The sequence below is a fragment of the Trachurus japonicus genome, chromosome 9 (assembly GCF_045865225.1).
Source record: "Trachurus japonicus isolate A0001 chromosome 9, Traja_1.0".
Taxonomy (NCBI): Eukaryota; Metazoa; Chordata; class Actinopteri; order Carangiformes; family Carangidae; genus Trachurus; species Trachurus japonicus.
In genome coordinates this window covers 33,108,891-33,124,613 of record NC_140915.1, presented here as the reverse complement: position 1 = coordinate 33,124,613, position 15,723 = coordinate 33,108,891, and the positions used below count along the sequence as shown (strand labels likewise).

Sequence of the window (15,723 nt, the reverse complement as noted above, 5' to 3'; positions counted from 1 at the left end):
ATGGATACCAACTGTCTTCGTAACAAAAAGTCACACCAAAAAACATCCAAATACCTCCATGCTGCTTGTATGTAATGTCCGTCTAAGTCTATTGAGGGTGAGTAGATAATGAGTGAAATTTCAATTTTGGATGAACTATCCCTTTAATCAGACAGATCATATTTGATTTATTAATTCAAGCTTTATATATTTAGGCTATTGACATAAATCCAGGGTTTCAGAAAAGGGAGGGGGGGGGTAGTCTCATATACTGTAGTTGATTCTAGTGTATAATATGTAATAAAATAAATATGAGACCCAGACAAACCATCAATCAAATAAAAACAGAAAAATGCCAACAGTCACTGATTTGCTACCACCTATTCTCCCCCTCTTCAACCACCCCCAATCATTTTGCATTTGAATAAGCAAAAGAAAACATTGTTATTTCTCTGCCTCCTTGTGTGCACTCATTATTTAAACTGTAATATATCATTAGTTTCCTTGGCATCTAATTTGTAAATGGTAAGCATTCTGCAACTGAACGTGTAGACCTTCCCACCGGGCTTTGCCAGCATAAGCAGCTTGCAGTAGGTCAAATGTTAATGAGATATTCTCCTACAAGAATTGCGATCAAGTAAGGCAAGAGGCACGCATGGAGAAATCAGCACCACCTCCCCAAAAAGAAAAAGAAATCCTGTCTTCTGCTGCAACAGTACTCGTAATCCATATGGTCAACTACTTCTTTAAGTACTCGAAGCTCCAGTGAGACTCTCTGAATACCCTGCAACAGCTCACACATAGTGTCTCAAATAGTTCAAAACAGCATTGTCGAGTAATTCTTTGCTTTTCATCTGCATGCAAAGCTGTGTGTTTTATCTCCGAATCTTTGAGATAAAACCAAAGTGCATTATGAGTCTCTGGGGAGGTGTAATCTATAACAGCAGCCACAGTAGTCTGGTGCTGAACACTTCTGCTCTGGGTTGGGACTTGGACTTAAAGATTCAGGCAAAGGAGAGAAGACACTGTTCCCTGTTCAGGACAATGAAAAAAAAAGCAATCATCCAATATTATCATTTCTTAAATGAAGGATTTAAAATAACCCCTTAATGGTTTGGTGGTGATTTGTGGACACTGTGATCCTTTGTTTGTGACAACATCTGCACATCCAACATGTAATCTAGAGAGAGGTCTCAAATGGCCACGGGTCTTGGCACGGAGGTCTTTGCAGTAAAAAGCCACAGAGTCTGACACGAGCTGCTGCCTTAGCCACAGGAGTGAGAGATAGAAATCTTTTTTTTCACTGTCTGCTTCACAGAATTAATGGACTTGGCTCAACTTGTGAGACTGCTCAAAGTTCAACAGGCAGAGAAACGTGTAGGTTAAAGGTCAAAATTAAACAGAAATGACTGAGCTGTGTCTTTTTCAATAGTTCTTTTAATCCTGCGCCACTGTGACCTGGGAGACTGCCTGTTACCAGTCCAGCTGCACAGCACAGAAGCTGCTTTATCTGATTAGCACAGGTTCAGCCAGGGAGCAAGGGCTAAGAGGTGAAAACATCTGGTGCTGCGGCTGCCTCGAAAATAAAAACCCAACACTGCTGCTGCCACAGTCTCACTTCAGTCGCCCATTATATTTAGCATGAGGTAAGTAGTTGTGTTGAAGCCTCTAGCCTCTCCCTCTGTGCTCGCACCACAGTGGTTGCTGCTGTAGTGGATGTGTATCAGGAGGGAACACTGGACACAGACTTATTCAATCAGCTTTGGCTCTGAGCAGGTCTCATCCAATAAAGCAGAGGAAAAGATCTAAACAGTGCAGGTGTAGCATGGTCTCGTGTTAGTGCTATAAATTATAGTGGCTTCTCTGTGTCTTGTGTATTGGAGTGAATGGTGCGAGGGAACAGCAGGAGGTGGCCGGTTCAGTCTTCTCATCCACAGGGATCCCAGGAGGCAGGAAGTGCACAGGGAGACCAACGTTGACTCTACACAGGCCACAGCTTTCTAATTAGGATGAAAGGTGTGGTGAGAACAACAACCATGATTCCCTTGGTAATGGTGATACGTTGGAGGTAATATACCACAAAACAATTATTTCTACCTCCACAATCACTTTTCTAATCAACCTGTTTTAATTAAGGAAATGAAATACGTGACGTATCTGCCTGTATCAAGAGTGACATTGAATATGAATCTGTCACCTATAGGGAGAAGAGAGAAATACTATACTGCATCCCCACGATGCATGAAGTAGACCAAACCAGTACATTCATGCTCAGCGTACAGACATTAGCATGCTGGCAATCCTCTCATCAAACTGTGCCATGTCTTTAAAGGTATAATATGTGGGAATTCCCCCCATCTAGCGGTGCGGTTGCATATCTGAACGTATTCTTGATGTTGCATTCACGTGAAATTGGGCAGACGTCAGAACATCAAACAGACGCTGCATGTAACAGGATAAACAAGCGTCTATGTAAACAAGTGGTCCGCCAGCACGAGGCAAAACAATACAGGCCTGACAATATGTTGTCATGGTGATGTGGTATTGTTTACCTGACCCACGTTTTACCGTCTTTCTCTGGTGGAGTAAAATGACATCCGGTTGGTTTGCCGACGGCCGTCTGCCTGACTGCACCTGAATGCAACATCAGTGCCTCCGTCCTTCCTCACACTACACAATGGTGACAGTTTTAACAGGCCGAGCCGGCAGCTCCGCTGAGTTTCCGTGGTTACCTACGGTCACGCTGCCACTCAACGTAAAAAATGGCGATGCAACATGGCCGCCTCGGTTCGGTGCGTCACCCACTTATGTGTTTGTAACGACTTGTAACAACTCATTCTAAGGTACGAGAAAGCTTTCATTTGTATGCAGGTGTGATTCCACTTCAGTGAAATCGTATATATGAAAGCAATATTTGATTTTTGCTAATAAAAAGCCAAATAAGTTACACACTGGGGCTTTAAGTGTGTTGTTCCTTGAGATATAAAACTCTGTTCACACGCAATGTTTTTTTTCCACGTTGTGCTGCCTAAACCAATTACTTCAGTACAACCAACATTACGTTTCCTATTTGTGTTTAATTGCAGCAGCGATGCTGACTGTAGAGAATTGTAAGTGCAGTGTGATCATTTGCCTTAAGTGGGGGAAACTTTAATCCGGCATAATCAATGAGGTAAGCGGGACGGCATGCCCCATGTATTAATGAGAAAACCTAGGAGGACTGTTAATCTAGTAATGGCCTCTGAATAACATGCCCTGCTGTGATGAAACACCTCTGTGTATTGAGCTGAGTGGAGACGGGTTTAACTAATAAAAAGTGACAGTAACAAGAAGACTTATCTAAAGCCCTTTTTTCACTCACTCAGTCCCGCTTGTTTAAAAAAAAAAAAAAAAAATCCCCTGCGACTGGAAGAGGCGTTTCTCCTGTGAGTGTTTGGGAACAGGAACTAGTGTCCATGGCTTTGGTTAGCGGGCCCTGAGGAGGCGGCGGGCAGGGGGAGGCACCAGGGCAGAGAAGATGGATGGCTATGGAGACTGGAACTGACAGTGTGTGAGAAAAGCAGCTCTCAGGTGCTGCACCTGCCATCCATCTCACTTCTGACCGGGCAAAGCATGAGTGGCAGCACTGTTCCACCCCTTACATACCCTTCATTCGCTCATACACATGCACGCATGTAAAAAATGCACACAGACAAGTGAGCAACACAAATAGATACATACGCTGTTTAATACTCTCAAAGCAGACCTTGGCTCTCAGCCTTCATCAGTCAATTTCTTTGCCTTGTTTATTTGTGGAACGCTGTTTTCTTTAAACTTATTTGAAAGATCACAGAGCCCTGGCCAACAAAGGAAAATAAAACCATGAGACAATTCAAAAAACGTAAGAACATAAAAACAATAAAACACAGTCTGATCAAAGACCTACAAGAGAGATCGTATCCTGCGTGAGCTAGACACCGAGGCCCAGATGTATTTCATCACTGAGGTTGCTATCAAGATGCTACCTAGGGTTTGTAATTTACTTCCCTGATATGATATGTGTTCCCATCTTTGGCTTTGTGAACGCAGCACCGAGGGGCCCCAGCACCACCGCTGAACCCCAGTGCGATTGGAAACAGATGCAATCATTAATTATGCAGTCAAATGTCCACCATTTCGCCAGGCTGATGGCCCGCCATCAGCAACGTGCTTATCGTACTTATGGAGCAGTTCAGGGAGTTGGGGAGACACTCGTGCAACCCTCTCGCCAAATGGCAGCCGTGGCTGGCAGCACTAAAAATGCATGTAAAAGTCCTATTTGTCACACAGATGAATGATTAGGCTCCCTGCTTGAAGAGCTGACTGACTGTGTTGATACAGAAGCTCACGTTTATTTGTCGCTACAGTGTTGCCTTTAAAGGTACATTGTGTAGGAATTACTCCCATCTAGCGTTGTGGTTGTATATCACAAGCAACTCAGTCGTATTTTTCATGCTGCATTCACCTGAAATTGGGCAGACGGCAGATGGACGACAGCCGCTGCACGTAACGGCATAAACAAGCCTCTATGTAAACAAGTGGTCCGTCAGTGCGAGGCAAAACAATACACGTGACAATATGTTGTCATGGCGATGTGGTATTGCATACCCGACCCACGTTTTACCGTCTTTCTCTGGACTTCTGTGACTAAAATGACATCTGGTTTGTTACCGACGGCCGTCTGCCCGACTGCAGGTGAATGCAGCATCAGTGTAACGCTCCATTCCTCCTCACTGCGTTACCGCGGTGACTTTTCACAGACGCCACCTCGACCTGAGCCGACAGCTCCGGTGTCTCCGCTAAGTTTCCGTGGTTTCCTACCGTCACGCTGCCACTGAACGTAAAAACATGGCGACACCACATGGCAGCCAGCACCGAGCTTACCCGCTCCATGTAGATATGAATGATATGAACGGCTAATTCAGAGCTGAAAGAAACACTTCAGTTTGTTGATGGGGAGGATTACTGATTAATGAAAAACAAACTTTTGAACCAAATAATCGATTTTCGTGAGTAGATAACAGGAGAAGTTACACAATGTCCCTTTGAATTAAAACCCCTTAGAAGAAAGACACAATGTTGTGCTTCATAGCTGATGTTCAACTGAAGTAAAGTTGAAAAGAATAGTTGGATCACACTTGCTGAATGTACACTACAGGAATAACCCAAGTGTCCTTGAGTGATGGTGGTAATACAACACTATCTATGACCTTTGTGAAGCTCTCACTAAGAATGACAGCTTTATTTTGCCAGGATGGACAGGTGTGACTTGCATGTGTGTGTGTGCCTGTGTGTTTTCAATCGACCCCAAATTTGTATGTCCCACAACTCCAGGTTTATCATGCTGATGAGAGAGCATTAAGCAAAGCGTAATGGGACGTTGAGACAGTGATAGAGCACAGAGACAGCTGCTGAGAACTGGATGCACAGGGCTTGTTAATGTGCTAATAAGCTGAGGGAGAGTAGTGCTGCATTACAGAGTGTGTGAGTGAGAGAACAGTGAGTGTATTATGTCATGTTCATGGGATATTATTAAAAAAAAAAAAAAAAAGGAATTTCAGAGTTTAGTCACCATCACATGAGGTTAATTATTACAAAGCCTCATAACAAGATTGCCAATTTTCCAACCAAGAGACAGTGACAGTGAGGAGAGGAGAGGAGAGGAGAGGAGAGGAGAGGAGAGGAGAGGAGAGGAGAGGAGAGGAGAGGAAATAAAAGGAAAGGAAAGGACAGGAAAGGATCTATCTGCCCTTTCTTCAGAAACATGTGTGAGTGAGTAAATGAATTAAAGCGGCAATGATTAAAAGTGACAGTATGAAGAGGAGGGATCAGGATTTCTTTTCTGGCTTCATTGCTTCAGGTAAAATCAAGAGACTGAAACCAAATGAAAACAGCAAATTAATTCAAATACCTGATGTGACCCCTAACAACACATGGGCGCGCAGGTTTTTATCTCTAATGCAGCTGAATGATTCTTGGATGAAACACTGGATGAAACACCGGCAGCAGGTCTTTGTTTGTTTGTTTCCTTTCACAACACCAGAAAAAGAACTTAACACCTAAAGGGACATTTTGACAAACTACTTCAGACACAACTCTGAAACCTGACAAGGAGGAAAAGTGCATCCATGCACAGCTGTCCGCTCAATCAATATTCAGCTATTCCAGCATTCACAATTGATCTGAGTAAGTGACTGTCTACGTGAACGAATGCAGGACCAGATGAAAAAGGAATTAATAATCCATGACTGTGTCCTCACCTCCGCACCTCCACTGAAGCATGTGTGAGCAAGACGGAGGAAGTAAGTCAGGAATTATTTATCTTTAAGGAAATGTTTATTGTGTACCACAGTGTTTCTCAGTCCACAGTTTGGGATAAGCTGCCCTCAAGGACTTTCTTCTACTACTTTCTCTTCTGTTTCTTCTTTTTCTTGCTCTTAACCAGGACACATCACTGGACATCAAGCAGCAACTAAACCGCATAAGACAGACTCATACCAATGATCCAAATCTACAAACAAACCCAGTGATTAACTGTCAGAATAACACACTGCACGCCTCCTGACAGTCCATTATTCACTGGCTTGGGCAAAAGCCGATAGTGTCCTAAATAATGATAATAATAACAATAATAAAAGAAAAGAAAATCTCCTATCAAGTTTGCGTAAATCTTTCCATGTCTGCCCTGACAGCTATCACAGAGAAATCCAGCTACGCTTCTTTGATCTCTGTCTGGGTGATGATAACAAAAAGGTTGCGGGTGACCAGGAAAACCATCAATTAAATGGTGAGAACTCAGTTTTGAGGTGCCAGTCTCCCATGTTGCATCACTTCACCTCGAAAAGTGGAGCAACAAACCGACATCTTGAGGGAAAGCCATGAGAACAGACTAAGTCTTGTTTTTCTTTCTATTGTGCATTTGCATTTTTCTTTTCCTCCAGACAATAACAAAACAGGTGGTTAAGACATTATTTCTTGACTAACATTAGAAGTAAATCATTAGTCTCCATTACCAAAGATGTTACACAAACCTCCAGAGAAATAATTACAGTAATGCTGCACGGTTTTAAATTGAATTGAGCGGCCCTGATAATCCCTATGATACTTCATACATTCGATAGTGCAGCATTGCATGTATGAGCAGATCCTGAGCAGCAGAGCAATAATGAGTCACGAGCTACATGTGATTTTACTTGATCCATGTCAACCTTGATGACTACCGCTCTTGAAACAGCCTTTAATGTCATCAGGCTGTGCTCACTCAAACATGTATTTTTCTGATTTAACTCAAATAATCTACCCTACTTCCCAGAAGGACAGTTAACCTCCATGATATTTTCAGAGAAATGCCATAATCCATCCTAAATCTCATTTCCTCCAATATTCCCTTATTTTTCTGATGGCACAGGATTTGTGGCAGAATTAGAGATGAGGACTAATACTGTTAGTGAACGATTCCTAGTGTTGAATTCTTATTGACCAATTAAGTTGAGCTTCACTGAAATGATGGGAGGCCACAGTGTGCATCTTTATAGAGAACACAGGCTTACCTGAGAGTGAAGTTTGTCAGCTGAGCAGAGCTGGCCATGAGTACGTAGAACGTGGCGATGTCGGTCTTCTTCAGCGGTTTGGAGGATGTCCTTATGACGATGGCGTTGCCGAGCTTCAGGCGAGAAAGCGTGGCCATCCCTTTAGGCACCTGCAGAAGACGCACGCTGCCGATCCTCTGCATGGGAGTAACAGGAACATACTCGGCCTGCTGTGTGCCGCTCCAACGACTTCCATCCACAGAGTTACACTTCCCATTGACTTTAGGCTGAGCCTGGTAGTAAAGCTCCACAGGATTCCCAGCCGACGGGTCCTGCCTCTCCCTGCTGGTGCCCTCTGACCCCGGGGTAAACCAACCAGGGGCAGGGACCAGCTCGGCTATGCAGGTCCCCCTCTCGCCCCCCATGCCACAGGAGCCCCTCACCTCCTGGGTCTGCCAGAAAGCGTACACCGTCACACACGGCAGCTCGTCCGCAGCACCTTCCCCCCTGCCCCAATCCCTCCCCGCAACGTAGAAGAGCACCCGCACTTTGGGCTTGGAGGAGAAAACCCGAGTTGTCAGCATGAAGGCCTGGATTTTCCAGTTAAAGGTGAAGACCTCTGGCGCGTTGAAGAGCTGCACAGACTGGACCAGATCTAGAGGCACAGGCTGCTCCGTGGACATGCTGCCGTAGCTGGCGTTGACAGCTGGCTGGCTGCTGGCTCTTAAGATAACAAAGGGCTGCGTGTGACTCTGCATGCTGGAGTTCCTCATGAAGTCCTGGCCAGCCTCCTTCAAGAAGAGGTAGTCAGCATCTCGCACATCGTAGTTGACTGGCAGGAAGACAGGGAAAGGCACTGGGCTCCTGCTGTCGCTCAGCTCTTTACTGCTCAGATCTGTAAGGCAAAGATAGATGTATCACAGTGCTGCATTTCTGAGCAACTATACAATTACTTTAGTTATTTTCTTGTGTTCAGACAATGAAATCAAGAATGATGTTACCTGCTTGTGATTTCATTGTCTGAACACAAGAAAAAAATAACTATATGAGAAGACAAAATGAACATTATTAAAGCAGAAGTAAGCAATCCGGTCGTTTTGGCTAACTTCTTGTCAGCCGATGGAGTTAGCAGTCCCCGCCCTCGTCATGGATCTATTGGTCCTCGTCCCTACGTCACCACATTCACGCGCATCCCTTGGCTGCACACACAGAGAGGACCGCCCCTTTATGCCGTTCTCTCTCCTCATTGGATAAAGGTTGTAGGATACAAGAAAAGTTTTCTCCTCGGCTTACAGCAGAGCAGAGTGACTGACAGACCAAACACTCTATATAAGTGATTGCTGTCGGAAGATATAACTATTTAAGACTTATATTAACAAAAACATTCCGCTTACTTCTGCTTTAATCTATACAATTACTTGAAACAATATCCCTGTACATACTGTATAGTATGACAATAAATAAAAAAAGATGAGCAGTGTTCCAAGAACTAACACTTGAGTGCAAACGTCAGTTAAGGTCAAATGATCAACTGAGTGGGGCATCAGAGTATTACACTAAAAGGCCTCTGAGCTTAACCTTAAAAGTCCTGAAACAGAGCACACAGGTGAAATCATGCAAATTACAGCCCGAAAAGCTTTAGAGTATTTTAGTGATTTTCTCAGACAGCAGCTTCAGCTCACACAGAGCAGCAGCTGAATTCTGTGGCTTTGTTAAGAGACTGCACAAAAATGAGTGGTGTTGTGAGCAGGGCCAAACCCCCACCCCCAGGTGATTGAGAAAAACTGGAGCACCCTCCTGACATATCAAAAATAACAAGTAAAACATGTTTAATCATTAACCTCAATATAAAGCTCAATGGATTTTTACCACATTAATAAATATAGCTATGATAAGGAGGCAAAACTGCTCAAAACCTCTCCCTGTAAATGTTAAAATGCACTCTTACTGTATGAACCCAGAGCAGATTAAAGTTTAAATCCCCAGTATGTAACTTATTCAAATATTGCTTTCATAAATACGTATTTCACTTAAGTCGAATCACACCTGCATACAAATGAAAGCTTTCTACCTTAGAATGAGTTACAAATACATAAGTGGGCGATGCACCGAACCGAGGCGCCCATGTTGCATCGCCATTTTTTACGTTGAGTGGCAGCGTGACCGTAGGTAACCATAGAAACTCAGCTGAGCTGTCGGCTCGGCCTGTTAAAACTGTCACCACTGTGTAGTGTGAGGAAGGACGGAATACGTTCTGATATGCAACCGCACTGCTAGATGGGGGGAATTCCATTATACATTCAAAGTAGTATTTAGCCAAGTATTTTTCAAATGAGAACAAAGACCCTCCTGTACTATCCCATGTCTCCTTCACACCACACAACACACTGATGACTGATTTCACATTTGATTTGTTAAACAATGCATATTTACTCAAGCTTACAATGTGGACCTCCCTTGTTTGCTGTGGCCTAAATGAGTTGTTTATTTCTGATAGAATGTGTTTTTAAAACCTGATTGTTGTTTCTCACATGTTCTCTAAGTATCAAGTGAATCAAAATGTAAAATTCATCACATTCTAATTCCCTGTTTCCCCGCCACTGCCCCAGTTTCACCTCTTTCATGGATGATCTGCTTTCTCTATATGGGCAGGAAAGGTGGGATCTGATACATCTGGCACAAGTTTGAAATCAGCCATCAGAAACTGGGATTAAAATGGCTTTTCAGATTGTCAGCAGGCTGTGAATACCCAGCAGATCTACCATGAAAAAATGAGAATAGTGCGTCATCGTGTGAAGCAAAAGCTAAAAATAATGTAGATAACAGAAATGAACACAGCGATGCAGTGGGGAAAATGTATATTATTCTGTGAGTTTATATGGAATACAGCCATTGCTTTCTGTTAATGTTTTCAAGGATTATGCACAGACTCTTAAATAATAGTGTGCATTGAATGACCTTTTTACATGAGTGAGTAAAAACAAACCAACAGCACATAAATATTCCCTGATCTGGTTTAAAAGCCTGATGGCAAGTGTTTGCCCCAATGGAAATGAGTCGAAGCAGAGGTCACCCGGCCATCATGTGTCCTCATTAAACATCCATTTTGATAGAATTATGAAGATTATAGCAGCTGACCTGAGTGTGCACTGTTTATCTGGTGGCTAATTGCCCTACTTGGTGAATTAAGGACAAAAAGCACTGATGTTTACTCTGGAGATTATAACAAAATGGATGAAGCTGCACTAAGCAAGGTACTGCATAGTGAAAAACAGATTTAGTGCAATCTATGAGCCAAACAAATCATCATCCCACTAGTGTACCAAAATTAACAAGAGATCATATGTAAATCTATAAACCTGTGTTAGGTGCCACAGACAGAGCCGTTGTTACTTATTCAGCGAGGATTGCTTGAAGCTTTTCTCTGTCAGAATGGCTCGTCGTGTCCCTCATGGCTGCGGGCGTTTGACGGCTCTGTCCATCATGGTCTCTTCTGCTTTCCTTCCTCACTTAACCCATGCAAAGAGCCTGTCATGAAGGCCTGACAGGTCACACAGCAATCACTATACTGTAAGTGTCACAATCATGTCAGCCTTGAAGCCCTGCTTAACAGCAACTCCCCACCTCTCTCTCATACACACACACACACACACACACACGAGGAAACAAGAGTGTCATGTTCACCGAGTGGGCGACACACAGCATCAGGCAGGGACTGTGGGGAGTGGGGAATGGGGCTGTCCTGGCTTAGCATACCGGGGCCCACAGTGACAGATGTGCTGTTTAATACCAGAGCTGGCAGCAGCTCCGGCTGGAGTGAATAGAAACTGACTCACTGTCTACAGCAGGGAGAGTGCTGCACCAGTGTAGGAACAAAGTACACTTGCAAGCCCATCCCTTTTACAGTTGGATTTGATAGGTCATCTGTGGTCCTCTTGTTGTTTCACATGCTTTTCATTTTGTAAAACCCAAAAGAGGCCAATTAAATGAAGCATACGTAGCACACAATGTATGTGTGGATACACTATGTGTGGATACACAGATGGACATGGCAGGAACTCTTCCTTTAGGATTCATCACGGTTTAAGAGAAGCATCCATCCCCACTGCCAAAATCCAGATAACTATACAAGTAGTCAATGTAAGCAAACCTCCACTTGTATGCTCCTCTCATCATGATGAGAGTCATGCCCTCAACTGATAAACATGAGAGAAAATCCGCTGCACCAGCTGTTCCAGCCTCTCAAATCGCTCATTTTGAGGAGCCTGAGCTTCTCCTCCTCCTTGGCTGAGTCAGAAAGCATCAGTGTTGCCACGGAGATGTTAAAAGCCACCTCTCCAAGACTGCTCTCCCACAGACCGAACATGTTCACTGTCTTGCACTGTTGCTTCATTTTATTCTCTCTACAGTATGTAGGTTAAGTGCTCTCTAGGAGGGGAAAAAAATATTCTCTTATGTAAGGGTTGAAATCATATGTTGTTGATCAAATCTTTGTTCATCCCCCGCCCTTGTTTCCATTTGAAAATGTTTCTTTTAGCAAATTAAATGTCAGCGCAGCTCCCCCCCCCCCCCCTACCATCTACAACCTGGAGCCAGTCCAATCCAATGAGAGTTTTAATATCATGGACAAGAATGGAAATTGAGAATATTCATATTACTTGTAATCAAAAATCATTGTATTAAGATTTTTTCTGTGCAAGTTACTAGAAACTTGACTTAGGGGTTTAAGTTTCATAGATTCATTTAAAAATAATGTTCCCCATCACCAATTTTAATAAATAATAAAAAAAAAAAAACACTGCTGTGTCTGATGAGCAGCACTTTGCCCTGCAGTTGTTCTTAAGGCTCCATATTAAATTCTTTTCACTGGCATGACAGCAAACTTCTTTTCACTGTGCTTGTCTTTCAGCATTATTTCTTCAATTGTAATCCATCTTTGTATTATTCTATTAAAATGCACAAAGCTTGAGCAGCCATCGTGAATTCTAATGTGCAGTAATGACTTTTACCATATGTGCTAAACAGCTTGCAGAAGTGAGGCGACTCCCAATAGCATCACCAATGACAACAATGGATGCCTGCATTTTAATCAGCAATTAGATTAAAAGACGCCTTTGTGTCTCAAAGTTTCTCTTTCATGTGGTTTTATAAAGGTTTTTGATCAAATGATCCCAAATATTGCTATGCACTGATAATTAATACTTTCAGCTTAAGTACTGGCATTAAAACAAGTGATGCACCTGCAGCAAACATTTTCTTAATCTGATATTAGAACTGTGTGTTTCTACCTTTTGACTGGCTGACCTTTCCTTTGCATCCATCTTCAATATAGCACAACTGACTCCCATTAGGATCTGACAGCCTGCCACTAAAGAGGCCCTCAGATACATATTAGTAGGGCAACTCATGTTGTCAGTGGGGCACTGAGAAATTCTATAGTCATCTTGGGAAGCTGTGGCTCACAGCTGAGGAAAGAAAGGGATATTTTAAATCGTTAAAGTATCTTTCAGCATTGTGGTTAATTACCAAAGGGCATCTAGGAATTGGAAGAAGGGTTTGGACGACATGTTTGTTAGAAGTGTAAGCAGTGCTACAATGTGGTGTCTGCTGCAGGCGCCTAATTGGGAGACTGTGCATCCAATTAAATGAAAGCCACCCAGATCTGAGTTCACCCAACCCCATTCTGGATATGTTATCAATTCTTATAGTTGTTTCAATGAGTGTGATACATTTAATTTCCCCCAAAAATAAATCAAATACCGAATGTTTAAAACTTTTCTCTGGTGGTGTGTTTATCATCTATGATCAAGACAATCTTGTTAATTTGTTGTTGTGCATGTCATGACAGTGGATCATGTGCAGAGCTAAAACAGGCTCAGCTCCATGTTGTTTCAGGGATAAAAGTTAGCCCATGTCGCTTCTCATCAGTGATTTGACTGATGAGAATACACTTGGCAGTTTCACAGCTGCATCTTACATTTAAGGAAGTGTTTTATACAAACATTAAGAGATGATGTAGTGCTGATCATATAGCATGTAATGCTCTGTGGGGCTGGTATAGTCAGAGGGTGGAGGAGATAAGGAGACAGAGGGAGAGGAGAGAGAGAGATGAGGGAGGCTTAAGCTCGTGCAGTGATTGGTAGGGATTGCTACGCTGAGACTCTTAAAGCTGCTTTAAAAATCTGTTTTATCACAATTTCTCTATTTTTCTCATCTTTTTATCCACATAAATCAGCCTGCTTGCATTCCCTGGAAATAGCCATCTATGAGTTAGTTATAGGCTTCACAGTAAATGCCTTTGTGATGTGCTTTTTCTTCTTCTTCTCTTTTCTTTTTCCATTATCAAAGTTGGGAATTTATATTGTGTGCCTCTTGTTTGTCTTGCTGTGTGTGAAAATGGGGTTCCCTGGCTTTCTAGCAGACATAGGGGGAAGTAATATATCCCCATAGAGAGGCAAAGTACTAGGCATTAAGGCAAGTTGTAATAGTTGTAATGTAAACCCATCAAGTCTTTTACTCCTCACCCATTTCATCCTAAATGTTTCATAATCCCACTCACCACTGTGACACCCATTTTTAGCAAGCAAGACACACATGCTCATGGAAACCTCACTGAAACACTGTATCACTGTGGGTAAGTTTGTGGCACAAATGAGGACATTTATATATTATTTAGATTTATAGAGAAAGCTGTTTTAGAGCTGACATGGCATTGCTAAAAAAAAGAAAAAAAAAGAAAGAAAGACAGAAAGAAAGAAAAGGCCCACGTTCCCTCACCATTATGCAAAAGATAGACAGTCCATTCTATAATTTTATTGTTTTCAGCTGCTATCTTTAAATACAATGCAGACACAGTAGCCTATACATGCTCAAACAGTGGCAATCCCCAGAGGCTTCGGGTTAATTCGTTGCACTTTGCACATATGCTGCTCTTACACGTCCCTCGCGGGCATTTTAGATTTAAAAAACAACAACAACAAAAAAACAACAACTAAAACTTACCTTGTGTGAGGACTGCTGTGATTGTTGCAAAGACTATCTGTAAGATCCTCCAGCTCTGGCAGTAAAGGCTCATTTTGGCACCCGGCGCTGTGGCTCGCTGTGTCCAGGCAAGTTCCCAGTGTCCGCGGTCAGGTCTTGTTTCACCAGAGTATGGAGCGGATCGTTTCATCCATCTCTGCGGTTCGCACACTTAACATAATCACACCTGTGGGAGTAGAAATCGCAGTGTAGTCCGCGTTGAAAGTGACATGCGCCGCGCATCGAAAGCCGATCATCGACGGGGTCCCCGGTTGTGCGTAAAAGTTGTGCGTAACGATCCTGGAGACTTTGTGTCCGGCCAGAAGATGTGTGAATCTTGATCTGAAAGTGCGGGGGATGTTCCGTCTCGATCAATTACTGCTCTTCTAAGAAAATAATCTCAACTCCTCCAGATTGAGTCGGTCTCCCAGCGTGCCGCCGCGGCAGGGACTCTGCGGTGTTAAACGGCTGTTAGAAGATCACTGACTGTCTTGTGCGCGATCCTCAGGGCACTGAACTCATCATCTGTCACTGTTCATCCGCTCAGGAAGCCACGTCCAGTGCGCAGCTGGTAGGATTAACCCTGCGTTGCTTTGGATGTAATGTCAGAAGAAATGATCAAACGCGACATATTTAGTGTCTGCTGATTTCTGATCACTTAATCTGTTAATGGGGGAGACTTTATTGTGCAGTGACACCGGGTCAACATGCAATGAAGCCTCTTTGTAGTTTCTATATAGCCATTATGGTGGATTGATGTTCAGATCTGCGGAGAGGAGGGGATTCAAAACATGGTTGGGGTGAAGGTTACTTTATACCCAGCAGTTTTAAAATAGATCACTTAAAATATAATCAAATTAATGCAAATGTCATAAGATAAAGTCCTTTAAGGGGAAGAATAAGAATAAATTAAATTCAGTAAAATATATATAGAAAAAAAACAGATAAATTCTGTCATCCATTTTTGTTTTAACTGATGATTATCTAAGGTGGGAGGACATTGTCTGCTGAAATGGATTCACCGCACTGCATCACTAAAACATTTGGAAAAACTAACTTGAACTTCCCCTGAATTTAACAGCCACAAGGTTACAGCTCCACCATTCTAAAAGTATGTGTGTTATTATTCTTCATCCACAATTATAGATAATTGTCTTCCAGGAAAGTCAAGTGGGCT

At 42.8% G+C, this 15,723-nt stretch overlaps 1 protein-coding gene across 1 annotated transcript in view; it reads right to left on the bottom strand.

The window, feature by feature from the left end:
• LOC146981901 (transmembrane protein 132D) overlaps nt 1–15,060 on the bottom strand; it is a 30,636-nt gene extending 15,576 nt beyond the window's left edge. Inside the window, exons 1-2 of the mRNA XM_085787527.1 lie at nt 14,529–15,060; nt 7,548–8,421 (exon numbers count right to left, since the gene is read on the bottom strand). Of these exons, the coding sequence (XP_085643653.1) occupies nt 7,548–8,421; nt 14,529–14,697 (1,043 nt within the window). The 5' untranslated portion in view covers nt 14,698–15,060. The remainder of the gene's footprint in view (nt 1–7,547; nt 8,422–14,528) is intronic.
• Nucleotides 15,061–15,723: the final 663 nt, after the last annotated feature.